The 17607-nt window shown below is 41.1% G+C and overlaps 1 protein-coding gene across 1 annotated transcript in view; it reads left to right on the top strand.

Annotated features, from left to right (window-relative positions):
• Positions 1–17607, top strand: part of TTN (titin) — a 312529-nt gene that overhangs the window by 261834 nt on the left and 33088 nt on the right. The window contains exon 293 of the mRNA XM_087882058.1: positions 4–17103. Within this exon, the coding sequence (XP_087738184.1) occupies positions 4–17103 (17100 nt within the window). The remainder of the gene's footprint in view (positions 1–3; positions 17104–17607) is intronic.

The raw sequence follows: 17607 nt of genomic DNA, 5'->3' as shown, positions 1-17607 counted from the left end.
TAGATCCACCAGGACCTCCAGCAAATCCACGAGTAACTGATACGACAAAAACAAGTGCTAGCCTAGCATGGGGGAAACCTCATTATGACGGTGGACTTGATATTATTGGCTACATTGTGGAGCACCAAAAAGAAGGAGAAGAAACATGGGTGAAAGATACCACAGGAACCGCTCTAAGAATCACAGAATTTGTGGTTGCTAATCTCCACCCAGGAGCCAAATACAATTTCAGAATAAGTGCTATCAATGCTGTTGGCGTGGGCGAACCAGCAGTAATTCCAGATGTTGAAATCAGAGAACGTGAAGTGGCTCCTGATTTTGAATTAGATGCTGAACTGAGAAAAACTCTTGTGGTCAGAGCCGGATTGAGCATTAGGGTATTTGTTCCAATTAGAGGACGTCCGACTCCTGAAATTACATGGACCAAAGATGACATCCCACTTAAGGCACGGGCCAATATTGAAAATACAGATTCATTCACTCTCCTCATTGTCACAGAATGTAATAGATATGATGCAGGAAAGTATCTGATGACCCTTGAAAATGCTGCTGGCAAAAAGACTGGCTTTGTAAATGTAAAGGTTTTGGATACACCAGGGCCACCAATAAATCTGAAGCCCCGAGACATATCTAAAGATAGCATTACTCTCCAATGGGATATGCCTCTAATTGATGGAGGCTCACGTATAACAAATTATATAGTAGAAAAACGTGAATCAACACGTAAGTCGTATTCAACTATCACAACCAAATGCTCCAAATGTTCCCTTAGGATTCCTGGTTTGGCTGAAGGCTGTGAATATTATTTCAGAGTATTTGCTGAAAATGAATTTGGAATTGGTGAACCTGCTGAAACCCCTGAACCTATAAGAGCAACAGAAGCGCCATCACCTCCAGACAGCCTTAATATTATGGATATCACAAGGAACTCAGTCAGCCTTGCTTGGCCAAAACCAGAACATGATGGCGGTAGCAAGATTACTGGCTACGTAATTGAAGCACAGAAAAAGGGTTCAACTCAGTGGACACACATTACTACAGTGAAAACATTAGAATGTGTGGTAAAGAATCTAACTGAACATGAAGAATATACTTTCCAAGTTATGGCAGTTAACAGTGCTGGAAGAAGTGATCCAAGAGAAAGCAGGCCAGTTGTTGTTAAGGAACAAATGATGCTTCCTGAGTTTGATTTGCGTGGTATCTATCAGAAAACCATAATTGCTAGAGCTGGTGACAATATCAAAGTTGAGATTCCTGTTCTTGGTCGCCCCAGACCAACTATTACCTGGAAAAAGGAAGATCAATTGCTCAAGCAAACACAAAGGATCAACTATGAAAATACAGCTACTGCAACCATTTTGAACATTAATGAATGCACGAGAAATGACAGTGGCAGATATCCAGTCTCCGCTAAAAACATTGTTGGTGAAGTTAGCGATGTTATAACTGTTCACGTGCATGATGTTCCTGGACCACCCACTGGACCAATCAGATTTGAAGAAGTTTCATCTGATTTTGTCACCTTTTCATGGGAACCTCCACTAAATGATGGAGGGGTTCCAATTAGCAACTATGTTGTAGAAATGCGCAAAACTGACAGTACCTCCTGGGCTGAGTTAGCCACCACTGTTATACGTACCACCTACAAAGCAGCTCACCTGACTACTGGCACCGAGTACCAATTCCGTGTTAAAGCTCAGAACAGATACGGCTCAGGTCCGGCTATCAGTTCAGAGAATGTAATTGCTAGCTATCCTTTCAAAGTTCCTGGACCTCCAGGCACTCCTCAAGTCATTGCAGTCACAAAAGATTCAATCAGCATTAACTGGCACGAACCCCTTACAGATGGTGGAAGTCCAATTCTGGGATATCACATTGAAAGAAAAGAGCAGAATAGCATTCTTTGGCAGACTGTCAGCAAAGCCTTAATATCAGGCAACACCTTCAAATCAAGTGGGCTGATGGATGGCATTGCATATGAATTCAGAGTCATTGCAGAAAACTTGGCAGGTAAAAGTAAACCAAGCAAGTCATCTGAGCCAACCTTTGCTCTCGATCCTATTGATCCTCCTGGAAAGCCAATTCCTCTAAACATCACAAGACATGCAGTAGCGCTAAGGTGGACAAAACCTGAATATAATGGAGGCTTTAAGATAACTGGCTACACGGTTGAAAAAAGAGATTTTCCAAATGGCCGATGGCTAAAAGCAAACTTTAGCAATATATTAGAAACCGAATTCACTGTGAGTGGGCTTACTGAAGATGCTGCTTATGAATTCCGTGTCATCGCTAGAAATGCTGCCGGCGCCGTTAGCCAGCCTTCTGAGCCATCAGATGCAATAACATGCAGAGATGAAATCGAGGCACCAAGAATAATGGTTGATGCTAAATACAAAGACACTCTAGTAGTAAAAGCAGGAGAAATTTTCAAACTTGAAGCAGATGTTGCAGGCCGACCTCCACCAACTCTAACATGGACAAAACAAGACAAGGAACTTGAGGATACAGCAAAATTGGAAATTAAAATAGCAGATTTTTCTACAGTTCTTACCAATAAGGACTCCTTAAGACGGGATGGTGGTGCATATATGCTTACAGCATCCAATCCAGGCGGCTTTGCGAAACACATTTTCAATGTCAAAGTTCTAGACAGACCTGGTCCCCCACAGGGACCTTTGTCGGTGTCTGATGTTACCATAGAGAAATGTGTCCTGTCATGGCTCCCACCTTTAGATGATGGAGGTGCTAGTATTGATCACTATGTTGTTGAAAAACGTGAAACAAGTAGATTGGCGTGGACATCTGTAGCCACAGAAGTTCCTGTAACAAAACTGAAGGTCACAAAGCTATTGAAAGGCAATGAATATGTGTTCCGAGTAATGGCTGTTAATAAATACGGAGTTGGTGAAGCTCTAGAATCAGAGCCTGTCCTAGCAGTGAATCCTTACGTAATACCCGATCCTCCCAAGACACCTGAAGTTACAGCTATTACCAAAGATTCTATGATTGTATGCTGGGGACCTCCTGATTCGGATGGAGGAAGTCCTATAACCAATTACATTGTAGAACGTCGTGACAGAGCTGGATTACGCTGGGTGAAATGTAATAAGCGAGTTGTGACAGATTTGCGTTACAAAGTTTCTGGACTCACAGAAGGCCATGAGTATGAATACCGAATAAAGGCTGAAAATGCTGCTGGTATAAGTGAGCCAAGTCCTAGTAGTCCATTCTACAAAGCTTGTGACACTCTTTTCAAACCTGGTCCACCTGGTAATCCCCGTGTCTTAGATACAAGCAAGTCATCAATTACAATTGCTTGGAATAAACCATTATATGATGGTGGCTCAGAAATTACTGGCTACATGGTTGAAACAGCATTACCTGATGAAGATGAATGGAAAATTGTAACACCACCAGCAGGACTCAAGGCCACATCATTTACCATCACTAATCTAAAAGAAAACCAGGAGTATAAAATCAGAATTTTTGCCATGAATTCTGAAGGCATTGGTGAGCCAGCAAATGTTCCTGGGACACCAAAAGCTGAAGAACGAATGCTTCCCCCTGAGATTGAACTGGATGCAGAGCTGCGTAAAATTGTGACTCTCCGAGCTTGTTGTACTTTGAGACTTTTTGTTCCGATTAAAGGAAGACCAGCACCTGAAGTAAAATGGTCACGAGAACTTGGAGAATCTTTAGACAAAGCCACAATTGAATCCACAAGTTCTTACACTTTACTCACGGTTGGAAATGTAAATAGATTTGACAGTGGCAAATATATATTGACTATAGAAAACAGTTCAGGTAGCAAATCAGCATTTGTAATTGTAAGAGTCCTTGATACCCCTGGTGCCCCACAGAATCTGAAAATAAAAGAGATCACCATGTCATCTGTCACACTCACCTGGGAACCTCCCCTCATAGATGGTGGCTCTAAAATAAAGAATTATATTGTTGAAAAGCGTGAAGCAACAAGAAAGGCATACTCTACTGTTATAGCCAATTGCCACAAGACCACCTGGAAAGTGGACATGCTACAAGAAGGCTGCAGCTATTACTTCAGAGTTCTAGCTGAAAATGAATATGGAATAGGTCTTCCGGTTGAAACATCAGAATCAGTTAAAGTGTCTGAGAGGCCTCTACCTCCAGGAAAAATAACTTTATTAGACGTGACAAGAAACAGTGTGTCTTTGAGTTGGGAAAAACCTGAGCATGATGGAGGAAGCAGAATTTTGGGCTATATTGTAGAAATGCAAAGCAAAGGCAGTGACAGGTGGGCCACTTGTGCCACTGTTAAAGTTACTGAAGCTACTATAAAAGGATTGATCCAAGGGGAAGAATATTCCTTCCGTGTTTCAGCACAAAATGAAAAAGGAATCAGTGATCCTCGGCAACTCAGTGTACCTGTCATTGCAAAAGATCTTGTGATACCTCCAGCGTTCAAACTCTTGTTTAACACATTCAGTGTACTAGCAGGTGAAGACTTAAAAGTTGATGTTCCTTTTGTTGGTCGACCCAAACCAACTGTAACATGGCTTAAGGATAATGTGCCACTAAGGCAAACTACTAGAGTAAATGAAGAAAATACAGAAAGCAACACAGTGCTAACAATAAAGGAAGCATGTAAAGAAGATGTCGGACAATATTTGGTAAAACTTACAAATTCTGCAGGTGAAGCAACCGAAATTCTTAGTATTATTGTCCTCGATAAGCCAGGCCCACCCACCGGACCGGTGAAGATGGATGACATAACTGCAGATAGTATTACCATTTCTTGGGAGCCACCCAAATATGATGGCGGCAGTTCCATCAACAATTACATTGTAGAAAAACGTGATACGTCTACTACTGCTTGGCAGATTGTTTCGGCAACTGTTGCACGAACAACTCTAAAAGTGAGTAGATTAAAGACTGGAAGCGAATATCAATTCAGAATTGCTGCTGAAAACAGATATGGAAAGAGTACATATCTCACATCAGAGCCTGTGGTTGCCCAATATCCCTACAAACTACCTGGCCCACCTGGAACCCCACATGTACCTGAAGTCTCCAGAGATACTATGATGGTACATTGGAATGAGCCAGTCAGTGATGGTGGCAGCCGAATTATTGGCTATCATTTGGAGCGCAAAGAAAGAAACAGCATACTATGGGTTAAGTTGAACAAAACAGCAATTCCTGACACTAAATTTAAAACAACTGGACTTGAAGAGGGACTTGAATATGAATTCAGAGTTTATGCAGAAAATATTGTTGGTATTGGAAAGGCAAGCAAATGTTCAGAATGTTACACAGCTCATGATCCTTGTGATCCTCCCGGCCGTCCAGAACCGATAATTGTCACAAGAAATTCTGTTACTCTTCAGTGGAAGAAACCAGCATATGATGGTGGAAGCAAGATCACGGGCTACATTGTTGAAAAGAAAGAATTACCGGAAGGCCGCTGGATGAAAGCAAGTTTTACTAACGTAATTGAGACTCAATTTGCAGTAACTGGCCTGGTTGAGAATCAAAGGTATGAGTTCCGTGTGATTGCACGTAATGCAGCAGGGGTTTTCAGTGAGCCCTCTGAAAGTTCAGGGGCTATCACAGTGAGAGATGAAGTAGAGCCACCTCGCATAAGTATGGATCCCAAATTTAAAGAAACACTTACAGTGCATGCTACTGAATCATTTAAGATTGACGCTGATGTTTATGGCAAACCACTGCCTTCTATTCAGTGGCTGAAAGGTGACAAGGAACTAACAAACACAGCACGTTTGGATATAAAAAGTACTGACTTTGCCACAAGCCTAAGCGTGAAAGAAGCTGTTCGTATTGACAGTGGACATTATATATTGTTGGTGAAGAATGTTGCAGGTGAAAAAACTGCTTCTGTTCATGTCAAAGTCCTTGACAGACCTGGGCCACCTGAAGGGCCTGTTGTTATAACAGGGACAACTGCTGAAAAATGTATGCTATCATGGAAGCCCCCACTGCAGGATGGAGGCAGTGACATTTCACATTATGTTGTTGAAAGAAGAGAAACAAGTCGCTTAGTTTGGACTTCAGTTGATGCCAACGTGCAAACTCTTAGTTGCAAAGTTACTAAACTCTTGGAAGGCAATGAATATATCTTCCGTATCATGGCTGTCAATAAATATGGGGTTGGCGAACCTCTTGAATCTGAGCCTGTACTTGCAAAAAATCCTTTTGTGGTACCACTTCCACCAAAGGCTCCAGAGGTTTCAGCTGTTACCAAGGATTCTATGATTGTTGTATGGGATAGACCAGTTTCTGATGGAGGCAGTGAAATTTTGGGTTATGTGCTAGAAAAACGTGACAAAGAAGGCATTCGGTGGACAAGATGTAGCAAGCGTTTGATCAGTGAACTTCGATATCGAGTCACAGGACTTCTGGAAAATCATGACTATGAATATAGAGTCTCCGCTGAAAATGCAGCTGGTCTCAGTGAGCCCAGTCCACCTTCTATCTACTATAAAGCTTGTGACCCTATATATAAACCAGGTCCACCAAATAACCCCAAAGCAATAGATGTTACAAGATCTTCAGTTTTCCTTTCTTGGGGTAAACCAATCTATGACGGTGGCTCTGAAATTCAAGGATACATTGTTGAAGCGTGTGATGTAAGTGTTGGTGACTGGGCTATTTGTACACCACCAACTGGAATTAAGAAAACAAATATGGAAGTAGAAAAATTGTTGGAAAAACATGAATACAAATTCCGAATTTGTGCTGTTAATAAAGCAGGAGTAGGAGAGCATGCTGATGTTCCTGGAACCATCCTTGTTGAAGAAAAATTGGAAGCTCCAGATCTTGACCTTGACTTAGAACTGAGAAAAGTGATCAATGTAAGAGCTGGTGGTTCATTAAGATTATTTGTTCCTATCAGAGGCCGCCCAACACCAGAAGTAAAATGGAGTAAAGTAGATGGTGATATCAGAGAAGCAGCTATTATTGACAGTACCAGCAGCTTCACCTCGCTTGTTCTTGATAATATGAATAGATTTGACTCTGGAAAATACACTCTTACTTTAGAAAATAGTAGTGGAACAAAATCTGCCTTTGTCAGTGTAAGAGTCTTGGATACTCCAGGTCCTCCTGTTAACCTGAAAATCAAGGAAATTACCAAAGACTCTGTTACAATTTCATGGGAGCCTCCACTGATAGATGGTGGAGCAAAAGTTAAAAATTATATTATTGAAAAGCGTGAAGCCACAAGAAAATCCTATGCAGCTGTTGTAACAAACTGCCATAAAACATCCTGGAAAATTGATCAGCTCCAAGAGGGTTGTTATTATTACTTCAGAGTTTCTGGAGAGAACGAATTCGGAATTGGCCTGCCTGCTGAAACAAGTGACCCAGTTAAGGTGGCTGAAGTTCCTCAACCTCCAGGAAAAATAACAGTGGATGATGTTACGAGAAACAGTGTTTCATTGAGCTGGGCAAAGCCTGAACATGATGGTGGGAGTAAAATCTTACAGTACATTGTAGAAATGCAAGTGAAGGGTAGTGATAAATGGTCAGAGTGCACACGTGTTAAAGTTCTTGAAGCAGTTATTACTAATCTAACCCAAGGACAAGATTATCTCTTCAGAGTGATGGCTGTAAATGAAAAGGGCAAGAGTGATCCACGATCGCTTGCAGTACCAATAACCGCTAAAGATCTTGTTATTGAACCAGATGTCAGACCAGCATTCCACAGTTACAGTATACAAGTAGGACATGATCTAAAGATCGAAATACCAATATTTGGTCGACCTAAGCCTACTGTCTCTTGGACCAAAGATGGCATTCCATTAAAACAGACAACCAGAGTAAATGTAATTGATTCACCTAATCTTACAGTTCTAAATATTAAAGAAACAAATAAGGAGGACAATGGAATATATGAAATTGCAGTTGCTAATGTGGTTGGACAAAAATCTGCATCTATTGAAATTATAACACTCGATAAACCAGATCCTCCTAAAGGCCCAGTTAAATTTGAAGATATTAGTGCTGAAAGTGTCACAATATCATGGAATCCTCCGGTGTATACAGGTGGTTGCCAGGTTACTAATTATATTGTTCATAAGAGAGATACAACCACGACTTCATGGGAAGTAGTTTCAGCTACTGTTGCAAGAACAACTCTGAAGGTGACTAAGCTGAAAACTGGCTCAGAATATCAATTTAGAATTTTTGCAGAAAATAGATATGGGCAGAGCTTTGCCCTGGAATCAGAACCAGTTGTTGCTCAATATCCCTACAAAGAACCAGGCCCCCCTGGAACACCATTTGTGACAATAGCTACAAAAGACTCTATGATTGTGCAATGGCATGAACCAATTAATGATGGTGGAAGTAGAATTCTAGGTTATCATCTTGAACGAAAGGAAAGAAACAGCATTCTGTGGACAAAAGTGAACAAAACTATTATTCAAGATACACATTATAAAACATCTAATCTCGAAGAAAACATTGAATATGAATTTAGAGTTTCTGCAGAAAATATTGTTGGCGTAGGCAAAGCAAGCAAAGTTTCAGAATGCTATGTAGCACGTGATGCCTGTGATCCACCAGGTTGTCCTGAAGCTATTATTGTTACAAGAAGTGCCATCACTCTGCAGTGGACCAAGCCAGAATATGATGGTGGCAGCAAAATAACAGGCTATGTAGTAGAAAAACGAGACTTACCTGATGGTCGTTGGATGAAAGCAAGCTTTACCAATATCACTGAAACTCAGTTTACCGTGTCAGGTCTTACTGAAGACCAACGATATGAATTTAGAGTCATTGCAAGGAATGCTGCTGGAGCAGTAAGCAAACCTTCTGACAGCACAGGACCTATAACAGCAAAAGATGAAGTTGAACTTCCAAGAATTTCCATGGATCCAAAATACAAAGATGCAATTGTTGTAAATGCTGGTGAAACTTTCAAACTTGAAGCCGACGTACATGGAAAACCAATCCCTACTATTATGTGGCTGAAAGGAGATAAAGTCCTTGAAGATACTGCTCGATATGAAATAAGGAATACAGACTTCAAAGCTCTGATTACTGTAAAAGACGCTATACGTGTTGATGGTGGGCAGTTTATTCTGCAGGCAACCAATGTTGCAGGAACAAAATCAGTACCTGTAACAGTAAAAGTACTAGATCGGCCAGGGCCTCCAGAGAGTATTCAGATTTCTGGAGTTACTTCTGAAAAGTGTTCCTTATCATGGGTTCCACCAATCCATGATGGTGGCAGTGATATTTCCCACTACATCATTGAAAAGAGAGAAACTAGTCGTCTTGCTTGGACAGTTGTTGCATCCGATGCTGTAGCCACAATGCTAAAGGTAACAAAACTTCTGGAAGGCAACGAGTATATATTCCGCATAATGGCAGTTAATAAATACGGAGTTGGCGAGCCTTTGGAATCTGCACCCGTACTTATGAAAAGCCCATTTGTTGTTCCTGGTCCACCAACATACCTTGAAGTTACCAATGTTACAAAGGATTCTATGACAGTCTCCTGGCATCGTCCAGATAGCGATGGTGGCAGTGAAATCATTGGCTACATTGTAGAAAAAAGAGATAGAACTGGTATTAGATGGGTGAAATGTAATAAACGTCGAATTACAGATTTACGATTAAGAGTCACAGGACTAAATGAAGATCATGAATATGAATTTAGAGTATCTGCTGAAAATATAGCTGGAATTGGTGAACCAAGTCAAGTTACTCCATACTGGAAAGCATGTGATCCTATGTTCAAGCCTGGTCCACCCACTAATGCCCATGTTGTTGATACAACCAAGAATTCAATCACAGCTGCATGGGGGAAACCTATTTATGATGGTGGCTGCGAAATCCTGGGATATATTGTAGAAATCTGCAAAGCTGATGAAGAAGAATGGGCAATGGTTACTCCACAGACTGGTCTGAGAGTTCATCGTTTCGAGATCAAAAAACTCATAGAACATCAAGAATACAAGCTAAGGGTGTGTGCTCTCAACAAAATTGGAGTAGGTGAGCCTGCAACAATTCCTGGCACAATTAAACCAGAAGATAAACTTGAAGCTCCTGAACTTGATATAGACTCAGAATTAAGGAAGGGAATTGTTGTCAGAGCTGGTAGCTCTGTCAGGATCAATATACCATTTAAAGGACGCCCCACTCCTGAAATCACATGGTCTCGGGAAGAAGGAGAATTTACAGATAAAGTTCAAATTGAAAAAGGAATAAATTACACACAGCTATCAATTGATTACTGTGATAGAAATGATGCTGGGAAGTATATACTTAAACTGGAGAATAGCAGTGGTTCTAAGTCTGCATTTGTTACAGTTAAAGTACTTGACACACCAGGACCACCACAAAACTTAGTAGTCAAAGAAATAAGGAAAGACTGTGCTGTATTGACATGGGAACCTCCAGCTAATGATGGTGGGGCAAAGATAAAGAACTATGTTATCGATAAACGTGAGTCAACCAGAAAAGCATATGCCAATGTGAGTGCCAAGTGCAACAAAACAAGCTTTAGAGTTGAAAACCTTACAGAAGGAAGCATTTATTATTTCAGAGTTATGGCTGAAAATGAATTTGGAATTGGTAGTCCAGCAGAAACTGCCGATGCCTCAAAAGCATCAGAGCCACCTCTACCCCCTGGAAAAGTGACGCTCACTGATGTGACACAGAGAAGTGCATCATTTATGTGGGAGAAGCCTGAACACGATGGAGGCAGCAGAATTTTGGGCTACATTGTTGAAATGCAGCCAAAAGGATCTGATAAATGGACCGTTGTTACTGAAACCAAAGTCTGCAATGCAGTTGTGTCTGGTTTAAGTTCTGGACATGAATATCAGTTCCGTGTCATGGCATACAATGAAAAAGGCAAAAGTGATCCTAAGCCACTGGCAGTTCCTGTGATTGCCAAAGATCAGACAATTCAGCCCAGTTTCAAATTGATGTTCAATACATATACTGTACAAGCTGGAGAAGATCTTAAAGTAGAAATTCCCTTTATAGCTCGACCAAAGCCTACTATCACTTGGGAGAAAGATGGCCAGCCTCTGAAACAGACAACCAGATTATATGTTGAAGATACAGCAACATCAACTACATTGTTTATTAAAGAAAGCAACAAGGATGATTTTGGAAAATACACTGTCACAGCAACCAACACCGCAGGCACAGCGACAGAGCATCTTAGTATAATTGTGCTAGAAAAGCCTGGCCCACCCCAAGGACCTGTCCGTTTTGATGAAGTTAGTTCAAACTTCGTAATCCTCTCATGGGAACCCCCAGCATATACAGGTGGCTGTCAGATATCCAACTACATTGTCGAGAAACGTGACACTACCACCACTGTTTGGCAAATGGTATCAGCAATGGTCGCAAGGACAACTATTAAAGTAACAAAGCTTAAAACAGGAACTGAATACCAGTTTAGAATTAGTGCTGAAAATCGATATGGAAAGAGCACTGCGCTAGATTCTAAGCCAGTTCTTGTACAATATCCATACAAAGTACCAGGGCCACCAGGAACCCCTTATGTCACTACAGCCACCAAAGACCACATGATAGTACAATGGCATGAACCAGTTAACGATGGAGGAAGCAAAGTTCTTGGATATCATCTAGAACGTAAAGATAAAAACAGCATTCTTTGGACAAAGATCCATAAGACCCTCATCCACGACACAAAATACAAAACAGAAGGTCTTGAAGAAGGTCTTGAATACGAATTCAGAGTTTCCGCTGAAAACATTGTTGGAGTAGGCAAGGTTAGCAAATGTTCTGAACTGTATGTTGCTCGGGATGCTTGTGATCCACCAGGCCGTCCAGATGCCATTGTTATCACTAGAAATTACGTGACACTAAAATGGAAAAAACCCGAATATGACGGTGGTAGCAGAATAACTGGATACATTGTGGAAAAGAAAGAACTACCTGAAGGCCGTTGGATGAAGGCCAGTTTTACAAATGTAATAGAAACTGAGTTTACAGTAAGCGGTCTTGTAGAAGACCAAAGATATGAATTCAGAGTAATTGCAAGAAATGCAGCTGGTAGCTTAAGTGAGCCCTCTGAAAGCACAGGGCCAATTATCGCTAGAGATGCAATTGAAGCACCAAGAGCTTCATTGGATCCTAAGTACAAAGATCTCATTGTTGTTCGTGCGGGAGAAACATTTGCTCTTGAGGCTGACATCCACGGAAAACCTATTCCTGATGTTAAGTGGTCAAAAGATGGAAAAGAATTTGAAGAAGCAACTGCAAGAATGGAAATTAAGACTACAATTGAAAGAACAACTCTCACAGTCAAAGATTGTGTCAGATTAGATGGAGGCCATTACACACTTACATTGACTAATGTTGGTGGCACAAAATCAATACCAATCACTGTAAAAGTCCTTGACAGACCTGGACCCCCAGAAGGCCCTTTGAAAGTTACAGGTGTGACAGCAGAAAAATGTTACCTTGCATGGGGACCACCTTTACAAGATGGAGGTGCTAGCATTTCACATTACATTATAGAAAAGAGAGAGACAAGCCGGCTTTCATGGACACAAGTATCATCTGATGTTCAAGCTCTGAATCACAAAGTAACCAAACTTCTTTCAGGCAATGAATACATTTTCCGTGTAATGGCTGTTAATAAATATGGAATTGGCGACCCTCTAGAATCAGAACCTGTGTTGGCATGCAATCCATATAAGCCTCCAGGTCCTCCTTCAACACCTGAAGCTTCTGCAATCACGAAAGATTCTATGATTGTAACTTGGTGCCGCCCGACTGACGATGGTGGAGCTGAAATTGAGGGTTATATACTAGAAAAGCGAGACAAAGATGGCATTAGATGGACCAAGTGCAATAAAAAGAGACTGACAGACTTAAGATTGAGAGTAACTGGACTGACAGATGGTCATTTCTACGAATTTAGGGTTTCTGCCGAAAATGCTGCTGGTGTTGGTGAGCCCAGTGAACCATCAATTTTCTACCGTGCTTGTGAGGCAATATATCCACCAGGCCCGCCAAACAATCCAAAGGTAACAGACACCTCCAGATCATCTGTGTCCCTTGCATGGGGCAAACCTACTTATGATGGTGGTGCTCCTGTTAAAGGATATATTGTAGAATTTAAAGAAGCTACTGCTGACGAATGGACAACTTGTACACCCCCATCAGGTTTACAAGGAAGACAATTCACAGTAACAAAACTTAAAGAAAATAGCGAGTATAACTTCCGCATCTGTGCTATGAATTCTGAAGGAGTTGGAGAACCAGCAACTATCCCTGGTAGTGTTGTTGCAGCTGAAAAAATGGAACCTCCTGAAATAGAGCTGGATGCAGATCTCAGAAAAGTTGTCACAGTGCGTGCTAGTGGCACATTACGTTTGTTTGTCACAATTAAAGGAAGGCCAGAGCCAGAAGTGAAATGGGAAAAAGCAGAAGGCACCATGAGTGACAGAGCTCAGATTGAAGTAACCAGTTCTTATACAATGTTAGTAATTGACAATGTAAACAGATTTGACAGTGGAAAATATAACCTGACTTTGGAAAACAACAGTGGCAAGAAATCAGCATTTGTTAATGTGAGAGTACTTGATACACCAAGTGCACCTGTAAATCTGACCGTCAGAGAAGTAAAGAAAGATTTAGTGACATTAGCTTGGGAGCCTCCTCTTATTGATGGTGGAGCTAAAATCACAAACTACATAATTGAAAAACGTGAAACAACCAGAAAAGCCTATGCCACTATCACAAATAATTGCAACAAAAATGTCTTCAGAATTGAACAGCTACAGGAAGGATGCAGCTACTACTTCCGGGTCTTAGCTGCAAATGAATATGGAGTTGGTTTGCCAGCAGAAACACCTGAACCAGTTAAGGTTTCTGAACCACCGTATCCACCTGGAAAAGTAACTCTTGTTGATGTTACTCGTCACAGTGCTACTATTAAATGGGAGAAACCAGAGAGTGATGGTGGCAGTAAAATAACTGGCTATGTAGTAGAAATGCAAACTAAAGGAAGTGAAAAATGGAGCATCTGTACCCAAGTTAAAACATTAGAAGCAACAATATCTGGATTAAGTATGGGAGAAGAATATACTTTCCGTGTCTGTGCTGTAAATGAAAAAGGGAAGAGTGATCCAAGACAACTTGGAGTTCCAGTAGTTGCAAAGGACATTGAAATCCAGCCTTCGGTTGAGCTCCTTTTCAATACATTCAGTGTTAAAGCTGGTGAAGATCTTAAGATTGATGTACCTATTAGAGGAAGACCAGTACCATCTGCCAACTGGAAAAAGGATGGCATGCCTTTAAGAGAGACAACGAGAGTGAATGTCCACACTTCAAAAACATCCACATTGCTAGTCATCAAAGAAGCTTCAAGAGAAGATGTAGGAAAGTACGAATTAAATGTTGCAAGCAGTGCTGGCTCTACAACAGCTCTCATCCATGTAATTGTTCTTGATAGACCAGGACCTCCAACCTCATTACGTATTGATAATGTCAGTGCAGATAATGTATCCATATCTTGGGAACCCCCTGAATATGATGGTGGCTGTCAAATTAATAATTACATTGTAGAGAAAAGAGAAACTACAACAACAACATGGAGCATCGTATCTGCAGCAGTTGCACGAACTTCAATTAAAATACTTCGCTTAACCACTGGATCAGAATATCAATTCCGCGTTTCTGCAGAAAATCGTTATGGCAAGAGCGCTTACGCTGAAACTGCCCCTGTTGTGGCAGAGTATCCATTTAATCTACCTGGCCCACCTGGTACTCCTCGAGTTGTACATGCAACGAAAGCCTTCATGATTGTAAGTTGGCAGGAACCAGTTAATGACGGAGGTAGCAAAGTACTCGGTTATCATCTTGAACGTAAAGAACGAAGCAGCATCCTTTGGACTAAAGTTAATAAAATCCTTCTAAGTGATACTCAGATGAAGGTCACAGGCCTTGATGAAGGCCTGATGTATGAATATCGTGTCTACGCTGAAAACATTGTAGGAATTGGCAAATGTAGCAAATCATGTGAACCAGTGGCAGCAAGGGATCCATGTGATCCACCTGGCCAACCTGAAGTGACCAATATTACAAGGACATGTGTCTCACTATCATGGACCAAGCCAGAATATGATGGCGGTGCTAAGATTACAGGCTACATTGTTGAGCGGAAAGAGCTCCCAGATGGTCGTTGGCTGAAGTGCAGTTTCACCAATGTACAGGAAACTTTCTTTGATGTGACCGGGCTTACTGAAGACCAACGCTATGAATTCCGTGTTATTGCCAAGAATGCTGCTGACCAATTTAGTGAACCATCTGACTCCACTGGGCCAGTTACTGTAAAGGATGACATAGAAGCTCCAAGAATTATGATGGATGCCAAATTCAGAGAGATTGTTATTAAAGCTGGAGAGACTTTAAAAATCAATGCTGACGTTGCAGGACGACCCTTGCCAATAATTTCATGGACAAAGGATGGCAAAGATATTGAAGAAAAGGCAAGAGTTGAAATAGTCTCCACAGATCATGCTACAACAATCACTGTTAAAGACTGCATTCGACGGGATTCGGGGCAGTATGTATTAACATTACAAAATGTTGCCGGAACAAGATCATTAGCAGTTAACTGCAAAGTACTTGACAGACCAGGTCCACCAGCAGCCCCACTAGAAATTAAAGGCCTGACGGCTGAGAAATGCTATCTGTCATGGGGACCACCTCAAGAAAATGGAGGGGCGGAGATTGACTATTATATTGTGGAAAAACGTGAGACCAGTAGACTTGCGTGGACTCTTTGTGAAGCAGAACTTCCAACAACTTCCTGCAAAGTTATGAAACTACTTAGAGGAAATGAATATATTTTCAGAGTGATGGGTGTCAATAAATATGGTGTTGGTGAGCCCTTAGAAAGTGAGGCTGTCAAGGCCCTGGATCCTTTTACTGTTCCAACCCCTCCTAAATCTTTAGAGATTACCAATGTGACAAAGGAATCCATGACTCTTTGCTGGGCAAGACCTGACAGCGATGGAGGAAATGAAATTTCTGGTTATGTGATTGAAAGGCGTGAGAAAAACAGTTTACGGTGGATACGTGTAAATAAAAAGCCAGTTTATGATCTCAGAATAAAATCTTCAGGCCTTCGGGAAGGATGTGAATATGAATATAGAGTATATGCAGAAAATGCCGCCGGCCTTAGTCTTCCTAGTGATCCTTCACCACTAATAAAAGCAGAAGATCCAGTTTTCCTACCATCACCACCATCTCGGCCCAGGATAATGGACCATACAAGATCTCATATAACAATTGCATGGACAAAACCATTGTTTGATGGGGGAAGTCCTATTATTGGATACACTGTTGAATACAAGCTAACTAGTGAAACTGATTGGTCAACTGCTATTCAAAGCTTAAGAGGAACAGAATACACTGTGATGAGTCTTACATCAGGAGCAGAATATGTTTTCAGAGTAAGGTCTGTGAACAGAATTGGCGCTAGTGAGCCAAGTGATGCCTCAGAACCTCAAGTAGCAAAAGAAAGAGAAGAAGAACCTGTTTTTGATATTGATAATGAAATGAGAAAGACGTTAGTTGTGAAAGCAGGTGACTCATTTACAATGACTGTGCCTTTCAGAGGAAAACCTATCCCTAACGTGCTATGGAGTAAGCCAGACACTGATCTTCGCACACGAGCAAATATTGACTCCTCAGATAACCGCACCTCGCTGACTGTTGAAAAGGCAACACGAAATGATTCTGGAAAATATACACTGACATTACAAAACATTGTAAACACAGCTAGTTTGACATTAATTGTTAAGGTTCTTGATACACCAGGACCTCCATCTAATATCATTGTAAAAGATGTAACAAAAGAGTCCGCTGTGTTATCTTGGGAAGCTCCGGAGAATGATGGAGGGGCTCCCGTGAAGAATTACCACATTGAAAAACGAGAAGCAAGCAAGAAAGCTTGGGTCACTGTAACCAACATTTGCCATCGTCTTTCCTACAAAGTTGCCAATCTACAAGAAGGCGGAACGTATTACTTCAGAGTCTCTGGAGAAAATGAATTTGGTGTTGGTGTTCCCATTGAAACCAAAGATGGAGTTAAAATAACGGGTGAGTAATATTTTAAAAAAAATATTTTATCTGCTTCACTTATGATTTATTGAAGTACATTTTAGCAGGACTTACATCCATGCTTGAGTTTTAATGTATTCATAATGCTTATATCAGAGGTGGTATTCAGCAGGTTCTGACCAGTTCTGGAGAACGGGTAGCGGAAATTTTGAGTAGTTCGGAGAACCAGTAATACTACCTCTGACTGGTCCTGCCCCCATCTATTCTCTGCCTCCCGAATCCCAGCTGATCGGGAGGAAATGGGGATTTTGCAGTATCCTTCCCCTGCCACGCCCATCAAGCCACAGAACCGGTAGTAAAAAATTTTGAATCCCACCACTGGCTTATATTAACAATATAAATTTAATGCAAAATAGCAATATAAAATGATGCAAAGCCACAATGAAAGGTGTTTGTCTTGATAAGACAAGTTCCAATATATGTAAGGAAGTCAAGTATAGAGCTTATCCAGGCAAAATATTTATTTGCAGAGTATCTTACAAA

The sequence above is a fragment of the Pantherophis guttatus genome, chromosome 1 (genome assembly GCF_059756535.1).
Source record: "Pantherophis guttatus breed Tessera chromosome 1, ASM5975653v1, whole genome shotgun sequence".
In the NCBI taxonomy this organism is placed as follows: Eukaryota; Metazoa; Chordata; class Lepidosauria; order Squamata; family Colubridae; genus Pantherophis; species Pantherophis guttatus.
This window is presented reverse-complemented; position numbering and strand designations above follow the sequence as displayed.